At 37.8% G+C, this 19,035-nt stretch overlaps 1 protein-coding gene across 2 annotated transcripts in view; it reads left to right on the top strand.

Annotated features, from left to right (window-relative positions):
• VEPH1 (ventricular zone expressed PH domain containing 1) overlaps positions 1–19,035 on the top strand; it is a 216,003-nt gene that overhangs the window by 165,409 nt on the left and 31,559 nt on the right. For both annotated transcript variants that reach the window (XM_036122400.2, XM_078069976.1), the window contains 2 exons: positions 815–954; positions 3,839–3,973. In XM_036122400.2, coding sequence (XP_035978293.2) covers positions 815–954; positions 3,839–3,973 — 275 coding nt within the window. The remainder of the gene's footprint in view (positions 1–814; positions 955–3,838; positions 3,974–19,035) is intronic.

The following is a 19,035-nucleotide window of genomic DNA, read 5'->3' on the forward strand; positions in this document are numbered from 1 at the left end:
AGGCGTCCCCCCCGAGCAGGGGGCCTGATGTGGGGCTCGATCCCGGGACCCCGGGATCATGACCTGAGCCGAAGGCAGATGCTTAACGACTGAGCCACCCAGGCGCCCCATCCTCATTTTTAAGATAGAAATAATAACACCCATCTTGTAGGGTGTAAAAATTAAATGGCTCCTCCTACTTACGGCTTCTTGCCACTTCTGCTCCATGCTGCCACCACCACCCTCCCCCACTTTCTTATCCCTAAAAAATGATCTCATTAAGTTTCCCTGCTTTGAACCTCTTCAATATATAAGATAAACTTTTCAAACCACACCAGGCCAGTTCATAGGAAGTCACACCACTGGCAGAGTTATTCTGGAGGCTGTCTTTGTGGCCCCTGCACAACCAAGAGAACAATGTTACTGGTTCATGGCACGCTATCCACTGCCCAGAAGATGCCTGGGTTGCCTCTATGCATTTGCTTATCCTTCCCACACTATCATTTCAAAGTGCCCAATCAGATAGTAATAACACTGCATCTCCCTTTCTATTGATGAGAGGTTTTCTTTCTTCCAGGTGAGTTCCTTGGAGATTCCTAATGCATTATTAATGAAAACAAGGGAAAGACTGATAGAAAGAATATAACTTGTTGAAGAAATCTTTAGTTAAATCTACATTCCATGAAATGGATACACTCCCAAATACACAGTTATTTGGAGTTATTCATTTGCAGACTGAAACTGAAGAACGTATTTCTAGAGGTGTTTCTATGTTGAAGTATAAAGTACAACTCTGGAAGAATCTATGTGTAATGCTATGTATATTCATTTCTAGATTCTGTTAGAAGTTGCGTAGCAAAGTTGTTCTTTACCTGCTCCCTGAAGGGTCATTACTGCCTCTACAGTAAATCCAGTTTTATTCTCATCAGCCAAGAACCTCAGCCGTGGATCCAGATCATGTTCCTCTTTCAGCAGGTGTGTATATGCATGTTTGTCATGGCTCCTTAGTGAGTTGGTGGGTTATGAGTTTATAATCACTTTTACTGAATTCTTTGATTAGAGTTCATATGTAAATAACAGCAATGCATACACATTTCACTAATAATTTTTAACATGGGTTTTCTATATTTTAGGGTAGTTTCTTTATGAAAGACCTTGGATTAGTGTTAAGGAGGCCAAACTTAGTAATATCTTGAATGTCCTTAGCTTTAAAGAAAAAGAAGAGAATGTTCTTCTCTTAAAAAAAAAAAAAGAAAATATTTTTTTGTTAAATGACAACAAAAACAGCTTATTTGGAGGAATAGCTTTCCTTATGTAGGGCTTGTCTTTATTTCTCTACAGCCTTCCAATCTCCAATTAATTTTAGTGTCAACATATCCTTTTTGACATCATTAAAATACTGGAATGCCATTTTTTCCCATAGAATTTATGTATATAGGTAAAGTTACATAAAGAGGAACTTTCAACTTAATGAACAACTTGATGCAAAGATTTTAGCATCAGCAGGGAGTCTTGAATATTTGGAAATACTTATCTTGAATGCATTAAACTTTCATATAAAAGTTGAATATAGATTATAAAATGTTAGTAATAGGAGGAATATCAGACATCATTTTTACAGATAAGTAAATTAAAGGAAGAATACAGACCACCTGCCCCCTCATTCAGTTGTCTTTTCCTAGTAGCACATGTGTTAAAAAATGAAATGGGGGGTTTCAGAAAGAAGCAGAGAGGGCTGAGGCAGAAAAAACAGATTATGAATGTTATAAAATGAATGTTATAAAATAGGTAAAAATTAGGCCAAGTGATAGTATAGTTTGTTTCTATTAATGAAATATTTCTATAAGAGCCCCTACCAACCAGACAATTACATTCTTTATAAAGAAAAGGTAAGCTTATTAAGAAAAGATGCATTTTAATGCTGAATAGATCATAATCATAAAATGGAGCTATAGTAATTAAGAAAAGAGACTGCTTAGATATACCTTAGGAAAACCATCTTTTCCTATAGGAAGTCTTTTTAAGAACACTTAATAATATCTCATAAAGAACAACTCACATTTTGATGTGAATCAAATTGTGAGTATAAAAAACCAGCATTGATTTTTTTTTCCTTTTCTTGAAATGACCTTATTTTTCTTCTACTTTACTTGTTTTTCAAATAGTTTCCATCAGTGAGTTTGTATTTGGTTTCCTCATTGGCTTTGTTCTTTACTTGTCAGTTTTCTGAAAATAAACCAAAAAACTTGATTTATTTTTGTCCCTTCAGTCATATTTTATTGACTTAGTCTGATTCTTTGTTTTTCTCTTTAAGCAAAATCACCCGAAAGCATCTGTTTATGATGCTTTTCTTCTTTGTTCATTTTACTATGTTTCCTTTCTTTTTCTACACCCTTGATATTGTGTAGTCTGGGTGAATCCTGACTTTGGGGTCAAGAAAAATCAAATCTTTGACTTGATCATTACAAACCTAGTACTAGCCTTGTATGCTGGGTCAGACTCTTTGCTTTAAGAAGGCAAAGTTAACACATTCATGGAATTCAAATAACACAAAGTTAACTGTCAACACATTCATGGAATTCTCAAATTCACAGATTCCAGTCTAACTGGTCCTCTTTGAAATGGTGATTAGTTAAATCCGGTCCTGTTCTTCTTTAAGTGAAAAATCATATGCTGTATAAGTTTCTGATAATAATCAAGAAATTCCCAGATATGTCCACATTATGGGTGGTATAATCAATCTATCTGTTACTGGCTTTTAGTCTTTTTAATCTGTGGACCACTTACTTGGGGTATTAGATCCTCCACGTTTCCCCACTCAGCATAAGAAACAGTTTATCTTGATGATGATAATAACTAGATTTTTCTGGAAAAAAGTTATTAGTTTTCATTTACTAAATAGTTACTTTATGCACACAGACCACCTAAATTCTCATAAACTAATGCTTGGACAGTCATTGACACAAAAAATAAAATTTTGTAAGCCAATATTATTATTTTATCATAACTCACACATAAAGGATAATATGTATGGTATTATATGTATGTAAATAATATTTGATGCCCTATATTATGGCCTATGTTTTTATAAAATTGTTCCCTTGAATTAAAATACTTCTCATTTTATAGACATCATGTCACAATGTTTAAATGACTATTAAACCCGTTATGGATTAGTAAATATACAAACACAATTTAAATCTTCTTGAATGAAATACATGTAAATGTGATTTTCTTTACATGAATAATCTTTTTATCCAAAACTAGAGTATTAGCTCTGGGAATAGTCACCTCTTATACATTTTAGGAAGGCAGCTATGCTCACCACTATACCACCAACGCTCTTATACATTTTAGGATTAAAAGTGTTTTTGTTTCCCCACCATCCGTTCACACTGTTAATATTTCAGTTCTTGAATAGTGTACTCTTAGTTATTTAATTTCTAGCCTTCATCATCTACTCTGCATAAACAGACTTGATATTTATACTCTAGTTTTAATTATATACCATAATTCTCAGATCTTTGAACAAATAAATATGAATATTTATATTAACCACTTTCCAATTAAGTACCATGCTTGGGAAATGATCGAGGTAAACATTACATTACAAAGGTTAGGCATATTTAGAGATCAATATCAACTGGCTTGAAATCCTATTCCGTAATTTTACTTTTCTATTAAAAAAATGAGAAGCCTAAAGTATATCATATGTTTGATCTTCAAGATAGATTTCTTTGTTGTTTTATTTAAATTTAAACCTGGTTGAATTTCAACCCAAATAGTACCTTGTAGTTGATCAAACAATATTGTTAGGACAAGAGATAATGTTATGGTTTTCTCATTATTGCCCTTTCAGAGCCTGTTTCCTGAGCCCCTATCCATACAAAGTCATTCTGTGCAATTTCTCAGAGCTCTGTGGGATAAGACCCAGGCAGAGGGTGCTCACAGCTTTGAAACAGCCATGATGGAGTCCACATTTCCACAGCAGAAGGTAAGTGTTTCTTTCCTTGGGGATGTTATTTTAAACCAATATTCAAGATTATCTTGAAACAGTTTGCCTTTTTCTTAACAGTTCAGTTTTTTTCTTCCTTCCTTTACCTCCTTTCATCATTATCAAAAAACATTGATTAATTAATGATTTTGATGTGGTAATCATTGAAAAGACAGAGTAATATTGGTTGATAGGATTATTGCTTGTTATGACTATTAAATTAATATTTGTTAAATGGAACACAGGGTGCCAGATGGTGAGTCCCGGTTCAACAAAACACCACAAGAGAAATTGAAATAGAGAAATTTATTACTCACAGGTCCTGGAGGAAGTGCACAGCACACCTCTAGGGGCTACAGGGGGAGGTCAAAGCAAGGTGCAGGCAGAGAGAGAGGCAGGACCTGGGACACACGCCTTTATTGCAGCTGTGGGTGGAGGGCTTTGGGAAGTTCCCAGGCTAAGGCCAGATCGGTCAATTCAAACCAAAAAGAGCAGTTTTCTGTAAGCCTTGCCAGAATCTATCTAAAGGGCACACCAGGAGAAGGACCTCAGAAAGAGAGGAAACTGTTGATCACAAAAGGTATTAGAGGTGTCATATCAGGAGTGTGTGTTTGCTTGTGACGCTGCAGGGTGCTATCTAGGGCATGAGTGTGCACAAGGGGATTAGTGTCAGTTTAAGGCCTCTGCAGCCACTTGGCCAAACAAAATGGATGCCAAGGCAATACTACTATGGAGTAGCTTAACCAAATTCTCAACAGTGCTGTTTGAGGCTCACGGACTGACATAACACAGCCCACTCAGAGACACACAAAAACTACACACATGGTGTGTAATAGAAAACGTTTTACAAAAGCAGACCATGGACTCTAGGATTGAAAGGGAAAAAGCATCAAGAAATTGGGCTGCAGGTCCTTGGTGCCTTTCATTTCTTCCTTCCATACTTCCCTTCATCCCTTTGTCCTCTGCAATTGCCACAAAGTAAAAAAATGAAAATAAGGTGGGCAGAAGAGAGGGAGCATGGTCAGGGTGAGAAAGAGCTCTATTGAGACAGGCAAGTATGACTTGAAACACAGCATTTTAGGGGTGTGGAAATAGGGGCAACACTCTCAGGACATAATTGAGACCTCCTGAGCAGACAGTAAATTGGGAAAGGACCAGAATATGGAACTGCACCCATTCACCAAATAGAGTGAAACTGGAAGTGTATCTACACTGACATGATGAGATTTGCATGAGAAAAGTCATAGGCCTGGGTATGGAGGAAACAATTCAAGTAAACCTGGCTGGAGATAGGAAGGCTACTTAGGAAGTATTACTAGAATCAGGTAGGAAATGAAGGTCTGAACTGAAGTTGGAAGTTGTAGGGAGAGGATGGATTCAAGAGCTATTAAAGAAGTAGAACGCACAGGACTTGGTTCTTGATAAAGAAAATGGAAGAATCAAGGATAACTCCAGGTGCATCATATGGATGAGTGGATGATGGCACCCTTCTGAAAAAGAGACCACAAAGGGAGCTGAGGTGGAGGAAGAAGATAAAGCATTCTTGTTTATGTATTTTGAGTCTGAGTTATCTGTGTAGATAACCAGGTGGTGATGGTGGCTGAAATGCCTGTGTGGACCTCAGGAAGAAGGCCATTATTGGAGACATGGATTTAGAAGTCATAAGGTAGCACTTGATGTCATGGCAATAGATCGGATCACTCAGGGAGAATATGTATAATGAGAATAGAGAATGGTTATTGATCTCTCCTTAGTAAATATAACCAGCTTCTCTAAGCTCTTCCCATACTCAAAGATTCTGATTATTCTTATTTTGCCTTCAAGAAAGCCCAGTAATAATTATTGGATGCTTACTGGGCAAGCCAGAGGTTCTGAGAGTAATGATCATGGTCTCTGTCCCTGTTTTACTATTAGAAGGGGAACAAGTATACCAATATTAAATAAATTCAAAGTACAGACAAGCAGCAAATTAATCATTAGATGGTGAAACAACTCAATACCTCTTAAGTGTGAAAAGATTGGGTTAGCCCGGTGTTGGGTATTAAGGAGGGCACATACTGCACGGAGCGCTGGGTGTTATATGAAAACAATGGATCGTGGATCACCACATCAAAAACTAATGATGTATTATGGTGACTAACATAACATAATAAAATAAGATCAAAAAAGAAAGAAAGAAAGAAAGGATTGTAAGAAGGATGACAAATGGGTCTGATTAATCGGAAATTTATTTAGAATGGTCTGAAGATGCATCCAACTATTGCATCACTATTTTTTGGCTTTGGTTTAAGAATTAGACTTGCAGTATTAAGAATAAAGGAAATGCCATGATTGCATCAATGTAAAGTAGAATGGATTTTTTTTTTGCATATTTCATTCAAATTTTAAGCTGTTGCACCATGATTAAAGACAATGCCTCAAATTCTTATAAATTTTTCATGTGAACTGTATTTTAACTACAGGCAACTAGTAAATTAACACTTGGAAGGCTGCTTCAGGTCCTGAGAGATTTTTTTTTTTTAATTGGCAAACCGGTTTTGTGCATGCTCACAAATATACTTCTTCATATTTCTTCTATTTTATATCAATGAATATTCCTCTAGGGAAAAATTAACTGCAAATCAAAATGGTTTTGAAATCTTTAGTTTTGTAATTTTATTTATTCATAAGTAATAAAAAAAAAACTCTGATATCTGGAATGTCCATTATGTAGCAAAGTTATCTGCCCAGGTATTTCTCAATTAAATTGATTTTCTTCTGTATTTTTATGAAGTGTTCTGCCCACTAAATTCAAAATAGCTGTGAGAATAACCCAAAGTCTGCTTTATTTTCCCCACATATGCCAGTATGCACATACACCAGCAATTTGAAAGTGATATACATGTGTGTATCTGTTGCTGGAAATGAGTTAACACTGCAGCCAAGTGGATTCACGTACACCAAAAAGGAATAAACTCCTAAGAAAATGCCTGAGTCTCTAGAATGTAATGCCCTGGAAGTTTTGTTGTTGTGATTGCCTTTTAACAGAGTCTTGGAATTTTAGAACTGAAAATCAACAGTAAGGTAGCTATTAAATTGCCACCCGCTTGGGGGCAGAAGTTACACCCTGTTTATCATTGCATTTGCAGGGTCACAGGGTGCCTGGCATACACTGGACTCTCAATAAATAATGGGTACCAACTGAATAAATAAGTGAATCCTGTCATTGTCCAGATATTAAAATTAGAAGAAAAGGGACCTGTTGAAAGTCACACGGCTAGTCAATGGCAGCAGTAGAACGTGAGCACATGACATGGTGTCATCACAGCTGTCATGGATGTTTCTTGTTCCTCTCTACTCTGGGCACATAAGAAGGTTACGGTTCCCTGCCTCTTGAAGTAAGGCTTGGCCATGTGACTTGCTTCATCCAATGAAATATGAGAAAGGGTACATGTCCCTCCAGGCAGAAGCTTTTAAAAACAACTATGTGATTCTCTGTTTTCCCTCTCGTCACCTACCATAGTGACTGTAGAAACAAATGTTGATATTAAGTTGCCAGCACATGGGCACAGAATTCTGAGCCACCTCACAGAGGACTGGTGCTCTGGAGAGCCACCCAGACCCACTACACACTTCCCATGAAGAAGAAACAATGTTTTGTTTTGTTAAAAACTAAGGTTTTGGTGTGATTAACATAACATAATAAAATAAAAATATTTAAAGAAATAAAATAAAATAAAATAAAAAAGAAACAACACAACATGCCGAAGAACGCCCCCCCCCAAAAAAAACCCAAAAAACTAAGGTTTTGGTATTACAGCAGCATAACCTACCTATCTTGACTCCTCCACCTACCAGAGTAGGTAAGCATGGCTCTGCAGCCAGACTTCCTGGGTTTAAAACGTGGCTCTGCCACTTTCCAGTTCTGAAACCTTTGGCTCTGAACTCCAGTTTCTTTGTCTATACAATGGCTATAATGTCTGTTCCTACCTCATAGAGCTGTTTGAGGATTGAATAAGTTAATACATAGTGTATTATAACATACAAAAATCTCCTGTCCTAAACAAAGTTTAAGACAAATTTTTCTTTATAACCTTAAGAAGAACAATCTGGCAATAGCTGGTGGTATGATAAATTCCTGTACCCTATTATCTTGCGATTCCATTTCTAGGTAAAACTCTCACATACCTGAACCAGGAGACAAGCACAGATGTCAACTGAATATTATTTACACCAAAACATCAGGAGCAGTGCAAATGTTCATCAGTAGAGAAATGAAGAAAATGTTGTGGTATAATCATGCTACACAGACAGTGAAAGTGAATTAATTAGACCTATATGTAATAACATGGAGTCAGTCTTGAAAACAGGATATTAAGTTTTAATAAGCAAGTTGCAAAAGTATAACAAATAGTATGGTAACTTACATAAATTTTTATAACACTCTAAGCAGTATTATGAATGCTTATGGGTACATATACCTGTGGTAAATTTACAATACCATATTTAGAATCACACCAAAATTCCTGATAGGCTTGCCTCTGGATAACAAAGAAGTGGGTAAAGGAGAGAGGGAAATGTTACTGGAAAGGGAAATAAGGAGATCTCAATTTCATCTGTAATTTTGTTTTTTAAAAAATCAGAAGCAGGGATGCCTGCGTGGCACAGTCAGTTAAGCAAGCATCCCACTCTTGGTTTCGGCTCAGATCGTGATCTCAGAATGGTGAGATCGAGTCCCACGTCGGGCTCAGTGCTCAACATGGAGTCTGCTTGAGATTCTCTCTCCTTCTCCCTCGGCCCCTCATGCTTGTGCTCTCTCTCTCTCTCTCTAAAATAAATAAATAAATCTTTTAAAAAATCAAAAGCAAAATATCAGTATTTATTAATATGGTGAGCACATCGGTATTTGCTACATTATCCTTTGTATATGCTTTTCTTTCTTTTAAAAAAATTAATTAAACCTGTAAGTAATGTCTAAGAGTAGAGTGTTGATAGGTTCGACTATATAAAAATATAAAGCTTATAAAAAACAAAACCTGTCATGCACAATAACTTAAAATGAAAATATGTGTAATAATTATGAAAGACAAAGCTTAATATCCTCAAGATACCATAAGTTCATGCTAATCAATCATCAATGGGCCAAGGACATGAGCAAATAACTCAAAGGAAACTCAGTTCAAAAAAAGTATTCTGCTTCATTAATAGTCAAAGATGTAACAGTTGAAATTAAAATAACATTAACATTACCCTTTTTAATCCATTTTTAGAAAGATAATAATCAGTTCTGGCTACAGCAAGGGAGTTTAGACACATTCACACATTTTTAGTTGGAGTGTAAATTATTTCAACACTTCTAAAAAACAATTTAGCAATGCAGGTCAAGAGTCTTAAAAATGTTCATACCCTTTAACACAGTGATTCCATTTCTAGGAATCTATTCTAAAGAAATAATCTGAAATGTGTACAAAACTTAAGATATGCACACCAAAAAACATTGTGGAGTTATTTATAACTAGCCTAAATGTCTCAAGATGGGAGAATGAAAGTATACACATATATACTTTCCATCCATATGGAAGAATATTAAGAAAACCTGCAAAATCATGTTTATAAGAAATGTTTAGTGACATGAAACAATGCTATGTCAAATGCCACATTGCAAGATACAAAATTATTTATATCAAGAGGATTATTTGGAGGATTCCATTAAAGCAACCAAATGGAGATATACTGAAATGTTAGCAATGGTTAGTTCTGGTTGATGGAATTAGCATTTTTGAAATTTTCTGTTAGAAGTATGGTTTCTTTTATAATCAAGGAATAACAGTTACAGAAGTACTACTTTCAGTTACATTGCTTTATGTAAGTAAATGTAAATGAGCAGTTTACTTAAAGAAAAATCCATTTTAAGTTCATCGATTTTCATTATAAAATAAAGATTTTAGAAAAAGGGCAGAAAATCCATTAATTTACTTAGGAAATGAGGAGGATGGACTCTGGGAGCAACTAGAGATACCATTAATAATTTCATTACAGTGCATGTGCGGCCCAGCCCTTCAGAGGGAGTGGCGCTCTGATTATCAGAGGAACAGACAGCTGACAAAGTTGATCTGGGATTGCTAAAGGACTGGAATTTGAGAGAGAAATCTCCTTTATTGACACACATGTTCCAGTTCCCAAAGCATGGAGAAATTCCATATGCCATAGAAATGAAGTCTCAAAACTGCCCATTATGGAAACAAAAAAAAAATTAAATTTACTACTGAAATAAAATGTATCCCATCTGGCTAACATTTGGAGATTTGTTTTCAGTCCACATTGCTACAAACACACTTGACAGTTCCCAGGGTAATTGGCTGTAGTGTCAAAGCATAAATAAAACTGAAGCACCAATTCTGGGTATAACGAAAAGGAGATCTTCTGATGCTCCCTGAGACTTAAATTTAATGTATTGAGTTGCAGTGTTAATATGGTGCTCCAGTAAATAAATGCCTAAGTAAGGAATGGGCTATTATATATAAGCTGTAACTATCCACATTCTTTTTTTTTTAATTTAATTTAATTTTATTATGTTATGTTAGTCACCATACAGTACATCATTGGTTTGTTTTTTTTTTATTTTTTTAATTTTATTATGCTATGTAATCACCATACATTACATCATTAGTTTTTGATGTAGTGTTCCATGATTCATTGTTTCATATAACACCCAGGGAAATTCAAATCAAAACCACACTGAGATACCACCTTACACAGTTAGAATGGCAAAAATTGACAAGGCAAGAAACAACAAATGTTGGAGAGGTTGTGGAGAAAGGGGAACCTTCTTACACTGTTGATGGGAAAGCAAGTTGGTACAGCCACTTTAGAAAACTATCCACATTCTTAAGAGAAATTTAAGTCTATATGTGTGATGTAAGTGACAAGTGATGTAGGTCAGCCTCCAGGGAGAGCAGGGTGAATCACCATGTTGGAGAGAGATTAGTTTTGTTGAGCCCTCCCTTTCAGAGCAAGCTAGGTGAGAATGGGGTAAATGGGAATCGGTTTGTTGATTTCAAAAGCCTAGATTAGGGTGGGGACTTTCAGGCTGCAAGCTGAGAACCAGGAAAATCTGATTGACACTATCAAAGAAGCGAAGGTGAGGTCAAGAAATAAAAAGAAGGTCTGAATAAAATCTAGTGATTAAGAGAGAAACTCCATGAGAATATCATTCATAGTAGGAAGCTGAAGGCAAGGGGGTTGAGAGGGCAGATTGAGGGTGGAATGTAGATGCAAATGTCTGGGACAACCCTGGCTCAGAGAGAGAGCTGGCTGGGAGAAGGATAGACATTAAGATAGAGTCTGGGCTTTTAAATGAAAGAGGGACAGGGCTTCATGTAAGGAGGATGACATGAGCAGTAACATGGAGGAAACAACAACAAAAAATCACAGTGAAGTCCCGATGAATGGAACTGTAAGTTCATTCATTAAGTTACAAATACTTTTTGCAAATGCCTGCTTTATGCCAAGCTCTGTGCGGAGACCAAACATAAATAATCATGCTCTGCCCCAAGGAGACAAGCAATCTGCAAGTAAAGAAATGCACAATGCCACACTGAAAGATACTATAAAAAAATAAAATGCCTAGAGGAAGAGATGAAGAACAGCAGTGTTTGTTGGGTGGTCAGGACCTTCTCTGACCTGGTGTCAGATGAGTTTTCCTGGCAAAGAGAATAATTTGCACAAAGGCCTTGAGACCATATAACAAAAACAAAAATAACAGATAATTAAAAAAAAAAAAGAAAGGAAGGAAGAATGAGAAGAGAAAGACAAAACCTTGGTGCATTAGAGCATTCTCCTCCAAATTTAAATCACACATCCCATCAGAAAAAAATTTGAGCAAGCACCGTCCATGTTTATATTTATTTACTTATAAATAATATACATGTATTATTACACTCATCATTTTTTTTTAAAGATTTTATTTATTTATTTGACAGAGAGAGAGACAGCGAGAGAGGGAACACAAGCAGGGGGAGCGGGAGAGGGAGAAGCAGGCTTCCCGCCGAGCAGGGAGCCCGATGTGGGTCTCAATCCCAGGACCCTGGGATCATGACCTGAGCCAAAGGCAGACGCTTAACTGACTGAGCCACCCAGGTGCCCCTCATCATTTTTATTATAAAAATATTCAAAAATAAAAACCTTAAGGATGGGATGAAAAGTAAACAAAAAGTGAGAGTTCTAATATTTTCTTCCTCCTACAACACTGGGCATGCCCATCCCAGGAATGAACTCTCTCCCCTTCCGCATTGTTCCAAGAAGTAGAAGAATCAGGGTGGAGCCCAGTGAACGAAAGGGAGAGTTGGTCTGGGGTAATTTACCTCTGCCTTTTAAGCCATGGCAAGGAACTTAGATTTTCTTGCTGTCTATGGGAGGTCACTGAAGAGTTCTGAGCAGCAGACATTATTACCCAGCCTATTTTGAAACGATAGCTCAGTACACTATGTGGAGGCTAGATTAGAAAGGGGCAAAAGTGGAATCGGAAAGACCATGAAGACTATTGCTCACCCAGATGAGAGAAGAAGGTAGTTTGAGTTGGAATGGTCCTGGTAGGGATAGAAATGAATGACACATTCAATATAAATTTTGGAGGTAAAAGGGACATAGCAAGCTAATGGGAGAGTATAAGGGTGAGGGAGACTTTTGAATATCTTAAATTTAAAATGTCTGTGAGATGTCCCAGCGTAATTGTCTAGTAGGCAAATTTGTGGTTTAGGCCACAGATGAGGGCACTCTCGGCACAGAGGTGGTGAAAACCATGGGAAGATTAAAGCAATCTGAGAAGACAGTCTAGAGAGTCAAAGGACCCAGTACAGGATTGAGTCCAGAGAGCAGCCAGAAGACAAAAGGAACTCAGAAAGTATAAAAGTCACGCGTCTCAAGGGAGTCCAAGAAAGAGAGAGAATGGAAGTGAATGGGATTTGGCAGCCAGGTCAAGGCAGCAAAGTACAGAAAAGTGCCCATCCGGTTGGGCAACATGGAAAAGGCAGTTTTAGTGGTGTTTTAAAGGCGAGGTTCAAAATGGAGTAGGCGAAGAAATGAGGAGAGAATGAGGAAGGAGACAGCATCTGTAGAGAGCTGTTGGAGAGGTTGGTGCTGAATGGGTTCGTCATGGAGGAAGTATGGAGATGCTTTAGAATGGGAGCCCCCAGCGCATGTTTGCAAGTGTTGGGATGACACAACAGAGAGGGTGAGGATGGTGAACAGATGAGAAAAAGCGATTGCACACAGACCCAGATCAAGAAGTAGAGTTGATGGGGGGAAAGATGAATGAGTTCTGTTTCATGGCTTTTCATCTTTTCAGTGAAGTAAGAGGTGAGGCCATCAGCTGAAAGTGTGATGGGGTGGGGGGAGGGATGGAATGTAGGAGGTTTGAGGAAAGAAAGTCTAAAATGAAATTCTTAGACAAAGGAACTATGTACTTACTAGAGAAATATAGCAGGACTATCAGGCAATGAGAAACATCCATTTGAGATCCAAGATAACAGACTTAAAGCGGAAATATGATTTTCTCCAGTGGTGATCAGCTGTTTAGGTGTTATAATGGAATTCATCCAAGCTTGAGCTTTTGTCTTTTGGTTGGGTGGTAATTAAATGGTGAAATATGTCAAGGTAGGGGAGATCTGTGTTTGAGAAGGTAGAGGGTCAAGGTGCAGACCAAAAGAAAAGACTTGAAAGACCAAAAGAAAACATAGGAAACCCAATTTGAGAATCAGAAAGATAGTCTTTAGAGCCCAGGAAGAAAAAGTTATTTTCTGAATGAAGAAGAGGATGGATTTGTGTTGAGCTTCTCTTCACAAGAACCCTCAGCTTCTCCTCTCAGCCCCAACCCATGCTCTACTACTCACCTTGGAAACAAGGACACAAGCTCATTGATCACGCTGCTGACCAAGGCTAAAGCAGACAGCCGGTGGCCACCAGGCAAGATGAGGCCAGCCGTGACTGTGGCCGAGGGTGTACCCTGCTGCGTGTGTGAGATTTGCGATGCTACGGAGTGCCGGAGAGTGTTAGCTTCAGCACAAGATGAACTTTTATCATAGATATGTGCTATCAGTGGACCCGCACTCCCCCACATTATAGTTCATCAGGGATTAATGTGATTAACATAAGAGGACAGGCTCCAAGGTGAAAAGAGTCCTTGAGAACAGGCATGTCCTCTGGAGACTTGTACAAGCAGGACTTTTATTGGTGCCGTAGGACCAGAGAGTTTGGAAGTCCAGCCAGATTCTCAACTTTGCCTCCCTAAATACTGTCTCTACCTTCCTTCAGATTCTTTTTCCCCCCTTAACAGCTATACATTATAACAATCTGGAGGACCCCTCATTTAAACAATTCCATACACACAACTCATACTAAGTGATTGCACGTGACTTTACAAACACAATGAACCTAAGTGACGGATTCACTGTTTAAAAACTAGAAAATTGTTATCCTTACACTTGGCTAATTAATACACACTATTAGTATCTCCCTAACAACCAGCCACACATATTATACTTATGCTGTACATAAACTTTTTTTAAAGAAATTAAAATTGGCAGAAGAAATATTTTCTCAGTTTAGTTTAAAACTGGGTTGATCACGTGTATTGTATTTCCTTCGTTTTTCACAAGCCAGACTGTCCTATAATGAAGCATGTCAATTTTACTACTGTAGTGAACATTCCTTCACAGTCAGCCAGATGTTCTGCATCAGTCAAGGAAATTAAAAAAAAAACACACACTTTAGAAAATAGTTAACAAAATAACTCTATTCCTGGGGGAACAGAGATACATAGCTCCTCCGAAATGTCTATTCCAATCCAATAGTGGTTTGGGTTCTTTTCTGAAATGATCAGTGCATGAGTAAAATAGTATACTTTTTCCCCTCAGTGCTATCAGGGATATTGTGTGAATGCCTACAAACCCTGGGCACTAAACTATTAGAATAAATAGTACTTTATTTCTTTTTTTAAAAAGATTTTATTTTTATTTATTTATCAGAGAGAGAGAGAGAGCGCAAGCAAGGGGAGCAGCAGGCAGAGGGAGAAGCAGGCTCCCCACTGATCAGGGAGCCAGATTCGGGGCTCGATCCCAGGACTCCGGGATCATGACCTGAGCCAAAGGCAGATGCTTAATGGACTGAGCCACCCAGGCGTCCCTAAATAGCACTTTATTTCAAGCAAAGTGGAAGTGTGGTAGTTAGAAGGTCAGGCTCTGGGTTTGAATGCTGACCAGCACTTATTGGCTCTTTGATTTAAGTCCTCTGTGCTTCCTCTTCCTTGCCTGTAAAGTGCAGGAAACACTTCACAAGGATGTTGGGAGATGTAGAACACATAATACATGTAAAATCCTTGGACCAGCAATTGGCACACCGTTAAGAGCTCAGTCAATGGTAACTAGTATCATTTTATTGTACTTCCTCTGCAAGACCCTTTCAACAAAATGAATGACAAAGGTGTCATCTTTTGAGAATGAGATTGATTTCCACAATAGCCAAAAAAACTTATGTAGGCCAAGGTCCATTATAAAAGGAGACGACTCAAACTGAATCATAGTTAAAAACCGGGTTTCACTAAAGTGAAACATTTTCATATGTGGCTCATGAATATACTCTACAAGACAGTTCTGGGAGAGACTTCTAAAAATGTTTTGAGCAGAGATTGTGTCACTAAAGTGTGAGTTGTCATCCAAGTTTAACATTCATTTCAAATATAGATTCTGGCTTTTTTAATCTAAAAAATCATAGCAATTTAGACATTTCAATACTAGACACATCAAGAAAGAGCACAGTCAGTGGCACTATTCGCTTTTTTTTTGAAGATCCTGTATGTTGCATGTAGATTAGCAGACTTTTGATTCTGGGGACACATTACCAAATTACCCTCTTTCCTTTAGGGATTATGGAGTAGCCTTTATTTTTTTTTTAATTCAGTATACAAACATTTCCTAAAGTCTACTTATTTTCAATACATTATTGCATTGTTCTACTATCTTCATTACAATTTGGGGTTCCTATTGAAGACCATTCTGAGAGGAAGGGGCCTTTTTAAAAAATCTTTTGCTAAATACGGTCAACAGAATCATCTGATGCCTCATTCCAGGGTCTGATAATTCCTTCTGTAGTCTCCCTTGTAACCAACCCAAATTGTTCATGCTGAGTGTAAGCCCCTTTCTTCATGATCTTTTACCAGAGTTGATGGGAAGCATTAGAACACCAGACTCTAGGGCTGCAGAGTAGTTCCCAGACCTTAGCACATGCGAGAGTCCCAGGAGACCTTGTTTAAATGCACATTCTTGGGACCTCTGTGGATTTTGCAAATGGTAATCTTGGGGGTGGGCCTGTGACTCCAACACAGGATCCAGGTGATGGTGAGGCAGGAGGTCCCACTGAGTACTCATGGAAATACCGAAAGAGAGGCAAAGGCAACTGGAATCCACTTGACTTTACTTGAGTCACATCTCTACCACCAACACATTCTGGGAATCTAGGCAAGTTGGTTAACCTCACTGAAACTTAACTTCTTCATCTGTAAACTAGGAACAGATCCACCTGCCTGACAGTGTTGCTAGGAAGGCGGTACGAGCTGATTCATTTTGTCAAACACCCGGAAGAGCCGCTGGTGCAGTGAGTGCCCCATAAACAGCAACTATAAAACCATTGCTTCATAAACTTTGAGGCTGTGGTGAAATCACCTGTTTAGTTTTCTCTTTCTGAGATTTGTAATAATTTAGATATCTTTATGGCCCTGCTCTGATTTTTTTCCATTTTCACCTACTTCGTAAGAACTGAATGCTATGGCCTGTGTCTGATCAGGGCCCAGGCACCTCATTAAAGGCCTATATATGTGTCTAATCATTCCCTAAATGGGCACACCTCATTGCACCCTTTAATTTCAGCATCTTGATAGCGTGTTCCACTTGCCCACCTTGGTATTTCCCATCCCCTCACCAATGTCCCTTTTGTTTTTTTTGCTCTTCCTTTCAGTGCTCACATCTTCTTATGCCCATTTCTTTATTCACAGTAGTAAATCCTTCCTTTTATGCTTGTCATGATTCCTTCCTTTCTGTATAGCTCATTACATCCCTCCATCTGTGGACCTCATTATGCCATCCCATTTTTATCTCGTTACATCCTCATCGTGCACATATTATTAGCTCCTCCATTCATGCGCAGCACTGCATTCTTTCTCTCTGCTTCTTATCACGACCTGCCCTTTCCACCCTTCCCATTTAATGCTTCCATTTATAAATCACATTACATCCCCCCCAAATGCTTTTATCATTACAGCCATCCATTTATGCATCTCATTACACTATTGCCCATGCACATTTCTATGTGCATTTCTATTTGTACATCTCATTATGGCCCCATCAAACATGCACATGGCATTACTTCCCTTTCAAGTGTTCGCGTTGCATTACATCCTTCTGTGTTTGCATCTTATTACGTCCAATATTCTGAGGTTTGACAACAAACTAACAAAGATAAGTATGTTACTTGCTTTTAGAAAACAAAATCTGTTTCTCAGGCACCTAACATCAGTGCTTCTTAAACAAGTCATTCATTTTGGAAAGATTTACATATTTATCTAGCTAAGAGACCCAAAACCCTATATTTTATGTGCAAAAAAACTTATCTCGTTTTGTTCAACTCATCATCATTATCACTACTTTGTATTATTTCTCTACAGTGTACAAAGTGGTGCAATTATCCATGAATTTATTTGCAGTGGCAAGTCTCTGCAGGAGACAGCTTAGGGATCACAGTCATTTTACAGATTGAGAAGTGCATTGAAAGCACCAAGAAATTAAGTTATTTCCCAAGAACTGCTAGTGAATGGCAGTGGCAGGGCTCAAACTCTCATCTTCTGGTCCCAAAACCTACTTCCTTTCTGCCATACCGCTCTCCAGCAAAACAAAACGAAACAAAACACACCCTTATTTCTAAGTATCACTTGCAGTCATTTAGGCCATTCCATAACACTTCCCTAGGACAGAAGTTGGGGTTGGCATGCTTTATGTTTGCTTTGTTTTGTTAACAAAACAATGTAATATCAACACTTTGAAATCAGACACTTTGCATTTCCTGTTTATCTCTTTATCTCTGTGTTTGAAGAGCTAGATTAAAAGAAACTTTCATGTGGAGCCTCTCCCCCAACAAGAATACATGCACATAGAATAAAATGCAAAGATCAGGAGAAAGAGACGGTCCTTTACTGATCTTCAACACCAAGGCCAGCCTCACAAAGGCAAAATAATAGGGACTTCCCTATAAGGGAATTGAGGGGTACCAAGGAAGACCCCCCCCCCCGGCCATATGCAGAACCTTTCTTCCTCACAGACCCTAACCCTGGCCAGTCTCTGCTTCATTGAACTGTGTCCTCTGCCTCACTTTTACTTTTTATTAAACTATGAAATAGCTCATAGATTCAGAAAAGTGCCGAAAGATAATGCCCATTCCCACCACAAGATAGAAGAGATGTTTACATTGCTTCCATATTTACTTCAAATATCCCCCTTGACAAAAAGAAAGAAACTGTTGCAAATAGTCTCTTGAGGTTGGTGTGTATTATTTCCATGGATATTTTGGTACTATTGTTTTAAACTTTTATATGTGTGTTATCATAGTGCACCTATCTTTTGCAATATCCTTTCTCTGTTTACCATTATGTTTTAAAAATATATCTGTTCACACATGTGGAGCTAGCTCATTCATTTTAGTATCTATAAAGTTTTCCATTGTGTAAATAGACCAGAGTTTACTTTATCCATTTCTCTATGAGGGATAATTCAACATCACATCTGCCTTGATCTCTTGTTACTTCATCAGTGCTTAATGCTATGCTCGCCCTTTGAATAACTAAGTGGAGACATTTGAAATTCCCACATCATGGAAAGCAATGCCTCCTCCATACATCCATGGCAGAGTCAGTTCTATCTTCTTTGTAACCGCTCCAAGTAGTAAACACACCAACAAAATGATAGTTCTTAAATAAAACTAGACCCTGGCCAAATTTTGGTATGTACTAGTGTACTAAAATAATTGTACCTAAAAAGGGT

Source organism: Halichoerus grypus, chromosome 1 (assembly GCF_964656455.1).
Source record: "Halichoerus grypus chromosome 1, mHalGry1.hap1.1, whole genome shotgun sequence".
In the NCBI taxonomy this organism is placed as follows: domain Eukaryota; kingdom Metazoa; phylum Chordata; class Mammalia; order Carnivora; family Phocidae; genus Halichoerus; species Halichoerus grypus.